The sequence below is a fragment of the Beta vulgaris genome, chromosome 5, assembly GCF_026745355.1.
Source record: "Beta vulgaris subsp. vulgaris cultivar EL10 chromosome 5, EL10.2, whole genome shotgun sequence".
NCBI classification, from domain to species: domain Eukaryota; kingdom Viridiplantae; phylum Streptophyta; class Magnoliopsida; order Caryophyllales; family Amaranthaceae; genus Beta; species Beta vulgaris.
Window position 1 is genome coordinate 11,364,290 of NC_079206.1, and position 11,322 is coordinate 11,375,611.

The 11,322-nt window shown below is 33.9% G+C and overlaps 1 protein-coding gene across 1 annotated transcript; it reads left to right on the top strand.

Moving 5' to 3' along the window:
* The first annotated feature begins 5,712 nt into the window (after positions 1-5,712).
* Positions 5,713-10,268, top strand: LOC104892789 (phosphatidylglycerophosphate phosphatase PTPMT1). Its single transcript, XM_010678792.4, has 6 exons — positions 5,713-6,369; positions 7,707-7,829; positions 8,976-9,069; positions 9,384-9,466; positions 9,552-9,641; positions 9,752-10,268. The coding sequence occupies exons 1-6, from the start codon at positions 6,139-6,141 to the stop codon at positions 10,136-10,138; spliced, it is 1,008 nt and encodes a 335-aa protein (XP_010677094.2). The 5' UTR covers positions 5,713-6,138; the 3' UTR covers positions 10,139-10,268.
* Positions 10,269-11,322: the final 1,054 nt, after the last annotated feature.

The following is an 11,322-nucleotide window of genomic DNA, read 5'->3' on the forward strand; positions in this document are numbered from 1 at the left end:
TATATTATATTTTTTGATTTGGATAGTAATATCATGTGGATGTAGCTAGTCTAGATTTGATTGTTTATGAGTCAGATTAATATTGATTTGTATATATAGTAGTTTTTGGAAGTTTAGAATTATGAATATTCCGTTGAATTATATTAAGAAATAAAAATTTTGGGATCCAATTTGTTGGTTGTAAGATCCTGTGGGTTGAGTATTATATAGCAGGTACTGTACGAAATTTTTGAGTTGCTGCAATTAACGCCTGCTAATTAATGCCTACTCACAGGTGAGAATATGATAATTAAAAAAACAAATATCATAGATAACAGTTATAGGTAATATATGTTATATATATTATAGGAAAACATAACAGTTATTCAAGATAAGTGTTAAATTTTCCTTCTTCCAATTTGTCATATAAATGGCAAACATAACACTTATTTACAAAATGTGTTATCTAGCGGTATAACGTGTATTATAAATGACTGTTATGTTTTCTTTGACAAACATAACACTTTCGTCAGGTGTTATGTTTACTTTACATTACATTGACTTGGATAACACCTCAAAACTGTTATGTAAAGTCTTTTTTAACAGTTATATTTGCCATTTTTTGTAGTATATATGGTACTTTTTGTCTTCTTAAGTGATGAAGAGCTAAACGTGTGTTTGGTAATTGCATTATGGTGAGGCAGTGTGCATATACCCTATGCATTTGTGTAAAGCTCATACTGAGGTATCTAGTGAAAAAATCCGTTTAACAAATCGTCATCATTCTTTAATGACAAAATTGACAAGAATAAGCCAACATTTGGGCTATTTTCTCAAAATAAGTCAAACTTTATATTAACTGAGAATAAGCAAAGTTTATAAGAGTATTTATCTAATCTTTTAATAGGTTCAAGTGACTGTTGACCTGAAAAATGAGTAATTTTAATTTTTACATTTCCTTTTTTCTTCGACTAATTCATCTCCTCCAATCTTTTTCTCTCCTTTCATCCCTCTCACTCAACCATCTTCTCCAACCTCTCTTTCTCCTTCCTCCCCACCACCGACACCCCAACCCCATCCTAAATTCCAACACCCCCCCCCCCAAAACCAAACTGGAACCCCTACCACCCAATAACTCAAAATTTTCGACGAAATTGACCCTTTCCACCACCAACCAGCACCTCCACCTCCTTCTCCCAGCACGTGCACCCAGCACTCAACATCATTACTTATTTATCCCTCCTTCGCAAAACACCTAAAATAGCTGATTATCACGCATTATCTCTAATCTCATTGTGACCATTGCCAAGTTTTCACTTTCTTAACCACTAAGGACCTGCTCACTTCTACTTTACTCGGCAAAAATCAGTTTAAATTAGCAAAAATCAATTTAAATTAGTAAAAGTTAGTTCACTATGTTTCCTTTTTATCATCTACTGTTGAGTAATTTGTTCAAATTCCAAACCATTCGATCCAGTTGCAGGTCCAATTACCAGATAATCACAAGTTGCAATCCAAATTAAACACTTGAACCAAAATAAAAGACAAATAATGAAATGAAAGAATGCCTTGCCACACATCTTATGGCAATAAATCAGGATGAAGAAGAGATGATCCTGATTAGGATCAAGAGTATGAAAACGACTCTGTCGAATGTTTAGGAAGAAGTAACCTTCGTTGGAATACTTTCCAGCGAGCTTCCTCGGAGTTTGATCAAAGGTATAAGGATCACCATCAGAGTATTTATAGACCTTGAATTTCTTCTCCATCTCTATTCTATATGGGAAGAGAGGGGGGACACCAAAATATAGAAATCACATTTTACCCTCACTATTGAAAATTACCAAAAAAAATAAAATAAAAAAGAAAATGAAAACCAGGAAGCAACCAACTTCTGATTTTTTTAAAACCCAATAAACCTTAAAATTTACAATCAAAATAATTTAAAAAAATTATAAATCCCTCAAATAGTGGGATATAAGGAAGCAACCAACTTCTGAAGTTTTTAAAACCCAATTAACCATATAATTTACCATCAAATTATCAAAACATTTGAAAAAAAAAAAAATTAAAATCCCTTAAATAGTGGGAGAAACTCCCATGACTAACCATCAAATCTAATATCAATTTTCAACTTTCAAAAACATTAAAATGCTCCAAAATTGTTGAAAGTTCTTCATATCCTCTTCTCCATTATGTGCAAACAAAAGACAACACTATCAATTCTCAATGGAAAAAATAATTCAAAAGCTAATTCTTTTCTAATTTACTTTGTTCTTCAAAAGCTACTATTTTTTTCATAATTTGATACATTTATTGGTATGCTTATATTCAACAGTGATTACTGTTTCCATCTCAAAAAAAGTTGTTACCATTTTTCTCAACATCAAACTTATCTCTTGCTTATTCTTTAATGTGACTACTGTTGATTTGTTTTTTAACCAAGTGACAAGTAAAACTAGATGGAGTGATTTTTTATAAATAAATATAGAAATGAAGTTATCAACATATGTATTAAGGATTATAAATTACTATATATTAGAATTAGGTTGATGTAAAAAATAATGATGTATTTTAATCTACCTTCACATTCGCATGTGAAAAATTTTGGACAAAGAAACTACATTGCTAAATTGTATACATTATTACACTGTTGACTATGAATATGTTATTCTTTAGGAAAATTTTGTATAATTCTTTCTATAATAATACTAAATGAAATTCGGCAATTAAATTAATTTTGATAGCGATTTTGCACGCATAGCGTGCATATCAGGCTAGTTTCTACTTAATTCAAGCTGAATATCTCAATTAAATGATATACTTCTGACATCTCATCTCTCTCCTGAGGTTTTTCTCCTCACGTAGGGAAAAAAGATGGGGGATGTGTTTGCAGAGGGTGGCCGCAGACAGAGGAGGCAGAGTACAATTTTAATCCCTATCCTCGCCCCATCGTCCCCGTCAAACCTAGACCCACTCCTGTCTCATTTGGTTGAGAATGACTCGGGTCTCCTACTTCACACGCCCACTGCCATCCCTAGTAGGGAAGGTTTTGGATGGGAAAAGGTAGATAGTTTTTTTTAACATTAATTAATTAAATAAAATTTATATGAAAATATAAATCAATAAATACTACCTCCGTTTCCTAAAGATCTTCCTTGTTACTGTTCCTACAGATACCAAGGAGGATCCACTTGTGTGGGGTGTGGGGGTGTGGGGTGAGTAAAGTAGGTGAGAGAAAAGGGTTAAGATAAATAAACAAATAAAAAGGGGTTAAAGTAGGAGAGATTGGGAGTAAAATTGAATTAATAATGTAATGGTGGACCATATGATAGGGACATGAGAGGGTAAAAAGGGGAAAAAAAATTCCAAATAAGGAATAAAGTAAAAGAGGGAAGATCTTTTAGAAACGCACTTAAACGGAAAGAGGGAAAATTTTTAGAAAACGGAGAGAGTACATGGATAGGTTATCTACAGGTTATTTAATGTTGGAACTTATTTATAACAGATGCCTTAATAAGCTTTGCTATTAGTAAGAGTAAATCTATAGGCTATGTTTAGTTCACCTGAAATTTTCTGATCTGAACTTTATCTGATCTGAACTTATTTTTTTTGATCTGATCTGATCTGAACTTATTTTTTCTGATCTGATCTGATCTAATCTGAACTGATCTGATTTACAAGATCTTATCTTTTATAAATATATTATTACTATTATATTATTACTTTGTAAATCATTATTATGAATACATTATAAGATCTTCTTTATAGTATTATATTATTATCATTTTATTTCTATTACAACTTTTACACAACTTTTATTATTAATAATAATAATAATTATTATTATCATTATTATAAGAACAACAATAATTTAATCATAATTATTATTATTATAAAAATAATTATATAACTCAAGTCATTAATTTATAAGAGCACTTATACAATGATTTCACACTTTCCCTTAAAAAAATGTTTCACACTTGAGAAGTCGGCAAACTCAACTCTTTTTTTCCATATAAAATAAAATAAGATATACAAACAACTATGACTTGAGCAAAAAAAATAAATATCGTGCAACTTCAAATAGCTAGAGAGATTTGGAATTCGGAAGGAAGAGGTATACCGAATCTAAATTTATAATTTGTATCTCACACTTAGCTTATTTTGAAATGTAATCCGAACTTAGTAGTTTCGTTGTCATGAATTTGAGATATCATATTTTATATATTTCTTATTTTTGCGTCAATCTTATGTTCTTAACACGTGGCTTTTAATTTTCTATTATTTAATAACAACAAATAACTTAATATAATATAACAATGACATTTATAATGGTAACAACAAGATTAATAATAATTACCAATATTAATAAGTACAACAGCAACAATAATAATTCTTTTGAACAAATGTACTAGTAAATAATAATACTCCCTTTGTATTTTTTTATCTTTCTCACTTAGAATCTTGACACTATTCACAATTTGATAGAATCTTTTAGATTTTTCTCAATATATAAGAAAAAATATAGTCATGTGGGGTCTTGTTTGATTCGTTCAATGAGTACTTTATTAATATTCAATTATTATAATTTTTACTAATATGTATAAAGAAGAATTTAATAATAATGAGTTTTTAAATATAAGCATGATCTGAACTGGTCTGATCTGATCTGATCTGATCTGAACTTATTTTTTCTGATCTGATCTGAACTTATTTTTTCTGATCTGATCTGAACTTATTTTTTTCTGATCTGATTAAATCTAAAATAAGCAAAAATAAGGTGAACTGAACATAGCCATAGTCTGACTGATTTTTAAAAAACCGCCCAAACATCAGCTTATTTATGTCAATTTTTTATTCTTCAAATGTATAAGGTGATAAGATGAAGATGAATTTTATAGATCATGTCAAGATTTTAGCGGTACGGTATAAAGTGTAATGGTTTTTTTAAGCGGTAGTTTTAGACATACCTATGGCCCAACCCACGGTTCACGACTTCACGTTATCCAAAAATAACAGCACCCAACAATAACATCCAAATATGAAATACCAATTAATCCCAGAAATCTCCTCTATCCAACTCAAAAAGAAAAGAATAATACCACTAATCCGTATATCGCATACTTTTACTCCAAAATATAAAATGAAATAATCAAATACTCCCTCCGTCTTTTTTTATTTGCTACATTTTACCATTTAGGGGTGTTTCAATTTATTTGCTACATTTGCAAATATTTCCATATATAGTACATAGGTCCCACACTTTATTTACAAATTTGTCATCACTCCCTTCTTGATTTTGTAAATGTTTCCATATATAATACATAGGTCCCACAATTTACCTACTTCCTCCGTTTCAAAATAGATGATACATTGTCTATTTATGGGTGTTTCAAAATAGATGATACATTGTTTTTTTTTCCTTATTTAGTAACTTTTGCCATACACTTTTACCATTTTACTTAATTAATACATGTGGTCCCCAACTTTTTCTTTCCCCTCCTCTTCACATGGGACCACTAGAATTAATCTACCTCCCTTTATACTACTTAAACATACTTATGAAATTTTGCCTAAGAGTCCGTTTTAATCACAATGTACCATCTATTTTGAAACGGAGGAAGTATTTGCTTTTTTGTTAATTCCATTTATGTCAATGGTCCCCACTCCCTCCTTAGTCTTTGTGAAAAAGTGCTTGTAGCAAATAAAAAAAGACGGAGGGAATACTACATTTACAACCCCCTTTAGAGTTTTTGGCCTTTGTCTTCTTCACACACACTCTCTCTCCTCTTTCTTCTCATCTCTCTCTCTTTCTCTCTCTCCATCTACCTTTCGGTTTCAGTGTTGGTTGAGCAATTTAGGTGAAGTACTTCCTAAACCTTCCCTCTTTTTTTTTTCTCTCTCCTCTTTTTCCTCACCATTTCTTTCACTCGATCATCCGATCTTCTTGATTTTCTTGATCGTACATACCATTACCATGCTTTGACTCCATTTCCGGCGAATCCATATTTCAATTTCTGATTTCGACGATGTCGATTTCGGACGATTAGGGTTTTGATCGGTGTTTGTGTATATTGATTGATTTTGTTTCCGTCAAAGTTTGATTATTTTGGGGATTTTGATTGCGTTAGGGTTTTCAATTGCTGTTGTTTGGATATGCATATTGAGGATTTCGAATCGGAATCGGTTCTGGTAGGTGAATCGGAAAAGAATTCTTGTGATGTTAGGGTTAGGGTTTCTGGTGATGATGAACATGACGTCGTTTGGGATCCCAAGAGGGTGCTGATTGGAGCTGGTGCTCGTTTCCTTTTTTACCCTACGTTGGTTTATAACGTTGTAAGGAACAAAGTTCAGACCGAGTTCCGCTGGTGGGATCGAATTGGTCAGGTAATCGCCTTTTTACCACTAATTTTACTTTTTATGTATTTTGTTTCAGTTTTGTTTTTGTGATTTTGGTTTGTTTGATTTGATCCATTTCTACTAATTGTGGAGTTTTGGTTGAATGTGAATTTTTATTTTATTTTATATTTTAATAATTTGTGGTCTTATATTTTAGGTAGTGAAGGAGGTCTTACCCTGTTGTAGATCTAAATTTTATGGATTTTTGAGGTTGGAAATTTAGGGTTGAGGAAATTCTATTAAGACTTGAACTAGTTTGGAAGTTGTGATCTTTTTGAGGTGTTTATTGGATGAAATGGTTTGCATTTGTATAACATAGATGTGCTAATTTGATTGGTCTAGAGAAGCATTGAGCTCGGTCTCACTTTTACGATTTTGGTCTTCAACTTCATGAATTGTTTTTCCCTGTTGTTTTTTTGTGTGTGTTTGGGCTTATAATATACTTCCTCAGCTCCATAAAAAATGTAAGACTTGAGTTCTCATGGCCTCTAATGCACCACATTCACCACAAATATGTTTAATAAATATTATCATATATCATATATTGAAACTACACATTGACATGAATTAAACAAGATATAATATGACTATGTTAGTATATAGTGGTAGAAATTTGTGGTTAAAGTTTGTAAAAGTATGACTCTATAATGCAAGGGTTGCATTTTTTTTGGAGTGAGAGAAGTAATTTCTAAGGTTCTCTGTTGTAGCCTTATAACAATTAAGCTTTAGCGCTTTGTGGTGTGATTCATATGTCCAAACACCATGTGCTTCCCTTTTTGCAAGCTAAATTGACCTGTGATTGGTCAAGTATTTTTTTTAAATCACCTCAATGATTCAAAGGCAATTTAATTGTGTCTCGACCACAGTGATGTCTGATCATCATCCAGTCATGCCTGATGTTGTGTGTATGTTGAATAATAATTCTATATCGTCGTACTAAGTTGCTACACGAAAACTGAGAACAGGAAATTTCGCCTTTGATTGCTTTACAGTGATGCAGCCAATGCGTACTAGTTGGAATGTTGTGCCTCTTGCTGTGGGAAAGTGAAGATAATAGTTTTCCCAGCATCCTTAAAGAGGATGATGTATATGAACCGGCAATGAAGGCCAGGAGTATCTCTGATAATAATTTGATTCTAGTCTCCTGTTGGTCTTACCTTCTTTTTGTAGGGTTTTTTTTTGGTGATTGTGAAGCATCTTTGTTTTGTTTGACAAAATGATTACCAAAGTAAATGCATTTCATCAACCATGTTATTTAGACAGAAGAAGAAAGTATGTTGTTTCAATCATAGGTTTTTTCTGTTTTCTAACACAAGTACTTCCAGTTTGTCTTGCTAGGTGCTGTTCCATTCCCCAGCGATGTGTTGCGACTGAAAGAGCTTGGTGTCCATGGCGTAATCACTTTAAATGAGCCTTATGAGACTTTGGTCCCCACTTCTCTGTATCATGTGAGTGTATCCGGCTTTAATTGTCGCCTTAGTGTTGCATCCTTTGATAGATCAATTATATCAGAAATCGTCCCCCCCCCTCCCTTCCGGCTTTCCATTAGAGGAGATGTACTTTAGGACTCTGCTCTGTGAAACCATCTCTGCTGAAGTTATATTGTCAAATGCATGACTCCCCTTTTAGATTCTGTCTCATCTCAGTAACCCATATTCATTTAGGTTCATGTTCCTCTATCAATATTTTGGTTTCCTTTCACCTGATTGGCTGTAAAAATATAATATTCTTTCTTTTGAGCCTCCTTACATGAAAGAGGACATTTAGCAACATCCAAACTGTGGTATTAGGAGACTGAAAACTCCATAAAATATTTATGGCAAAGAGAAAGGGAATTGAGAGAGAGAACAACATCATGTCTTCATGAAGCCATATTTCCATTTGACCATGAGGAGTGACACTAGGTGTGCAGCCAGGGGGGGTTAGATTATTTATTAATTTTTGGGGGTTATCACATACAAAGTCAATTATAGAACCAAAAAACTTAAGAATTACATAAATGATTATAATTTTCTGCTCTTGAAATAAAGAGATAATGACATCTTTTTTGACCAAAATTATTTGGTCATTGATAATTGATATACTATCTTGGTGCTGATTGGTCATGAGTGTGATGGTGAGGACTGAGGAGAGAGATCAAAAGATAATGTAAAATATTGCCATGACCAAGTTGTTCCTGGATGTTGCTGACGAGGCTATGAGGACTTGTCTCCTCCTTTTAAGTATTTTTTCTCCTTTTTTGACTGACAGAAAGTTCATCCATAAGAAAGATTTTCATGATGTATCCACTCTATCTCTCATTTTACTATGTTACCGACTTACCATCTTCTCTTTCGACATTGATGCATACTTTGCTTTGTTAACCTTCCTTTTAGCAAGCATGCCTCTTGTGTTTCATTTAATCAAATCAAAAGAAAGGTGTACTATGGTCCACCTCATTAACTTTCAATGAGAAAGAGTAAGTAAGAGTTCTTTAGGTTTTGTGGTAACATAATTGTTTTTCCTTTTTCTGGTAGCTGTATTGGGTCAGGCAATAGGTTTCATACTGTTTGTATTTATCACTGTTAACAAGGTTTTATTGTTGAATCTGATAGGCTCATGGCATCTATCATCTTGTGCTTCCTACTAGAGACTATCTCTTTGCTCCCTCAATGAATGATATATGCCAAGCTGTGGACTTCATCCATAGTAAGTTCTTTAATTCAAGTTTTTTCTGTCCTCTTCCTTGTATCTTCTTTCATCTTTGTGGGGGAGATGGTTTTGCTGGTTTGTGCTTTAACCATTTGTGCTTTGTGCTTGGATTAAGACTAAGTTAATAATAATGTTATATGCTGGCGGAAACTTTTAACTGTAGCTGCTGCTTGTGACTTGCACATCATTCTGTGGCAGAAATTTATTTTAGTTGTTGATACTGCTTGATACTTTGTGAAATCAGTTACCGTACTGAATTTTCTAGTGATTGTAATATTGTACTGACACATTTACATGTTCTTTTTTTTAAGGAAATGCGTCTCGTGGTTGGACAACTTATGTACACTGTAAAGCTGGTCGTGGTCGTAGCACCACAATCGTCCTATGTTACCTGGTCTGGGCTTTAGTCTACTAGTACTCAGTTGATGGAATGGCTTCTAGACATACCTTTGTTTCTAATATCAGCTTATCTTGTGCAGGTGCAACATAAGCAAATGACTCCTGAGGACGCTTACAGCTATGTGAGATCCATCAGACCAAGAGTTCAGCTTGCTTCATCCCAGTGGCAGGTACTTTTAGTGCATACTTTCCTAATTCTAACACCAGCTGGTGTAGTCCAATACCCTTCAAGTTTAGTTGACGACTCTTCTTAATAGTTTGAGCTGGTTGTTGATTACAGGCTGTTAAGGATTATTACAATTGTAAGGTGAAAAGCTGTGACTCAAATCCGAGTAACAGTTTGATAATCAGAAGCTCAGGACTCGAATCATTGGGCAACTTGTTTGAATTTGATGACTGCTCCGTAGTAGTGGTGACAAACTCCGATCTTGACGGCTATGATCCAAGTCAGCCGAGTGTTAAAGATAGTCAAATATTGGCAGATCTGAGCGTGATATACAAGGCACGTGTTGCTGGTCAGGCAGCGCTTGCCAGGCTTTCCTGCTTGTGGCTTCGTTGTCACACCCAGCAGAAGATTGCAGAGGAGCAGCTTCTTAGGCAGGGTAGCTGCACCATCAGGGCAGACCAGATAAGTGGCAGCCTTACTGTAGACATCCATGTGTATTAAGATGGTCTTGTATTTGCATCAAAATCAAAGATGTTTGATACCCTGCTTTCTATTTTCCGCCCTGGTAAATATGAGAAGGCTAATAAAAATTCTGGGTTTTGCTCGGCCTTGGCCGACTCGCCCTTGTAAATTGAGTCCCTCCTTATCCCTCTTTCTTTTTGTTCATTTTTCTGGGGTCTTAAATAGAAGTATCAGATGTTTGGTTAGGATGGGCTTTCGTCTTGCTTGTTCACGTGCTAAGTAAAAGATAGCGCATGTACTGCAATGTCTAAAACTCAGAATATAATTGAAGCGATCTGTTACAGGAGATCGAGCGATTTACAAAACAGAAACCAACGTAAGATTTGTACAGAAATTACACAAGCAGTGGAAGAGACTACGAAATGCAGTGTAGAGGGCTCTTAACTCTTCAATCTTGAAATGTCATGGGGGTATCACCGTCTTATGACCTTCACCTCTTTAGGACATTGCCCTCTTCTCTTCAATATGATTGGTTTCCAATTAGGCAATAGTGCACGCGTCGTTGTTGCTTTATGCCATGTCAAGTCTTTGCTTCAGGTCAGGCACAATGTAATCTTTTATATCTTCATCTGAGATTGCTAATTGATTCCTGGCAAAGTTACATACTTGACCTTTCCTGCTTCCTCCAATGCTTTTAAACCAATCCAATCTTCAACGTAAAGCTTCATCTGCATTTTGATTTTAGAGAAACACCAAGTAAATTTTGTTGCAGTCAATGAACCAAATCGGAAAGAAACACAATTTACCTGCCGCGTAGGTTGCACACAACCGAATGAGCCATCCTGATAATACTCGAACCAAGAAGTTTCTTTTGGTATTAGAACTCGTGTTCGAACTACTTTATCATGCAATTGGGATGTCAGTTTCATCTTACTGCATCTGTAGAATATTTTGCATACTGTTTAATGACCAAGTTTTCTAAACGTTTTGAACCTTTCCTTGTACAGTGATCTCCTTTCATTTGGTATTTCGTTGTTAAGCTTTGGAAGATTTTGGAGATATGCAGGGATATTCTGAAGAACAAAGAATATTGTATTTTAGATGCTTAAAAGAATATTCCCAAGTCCTAACAACATGAAAATGATAGCTGAAATGTGAAAAATAACAGTGACAAAGTGAAAAATATCAGACATTTGAATCAAAATGAAATGCATGGAAGTTAA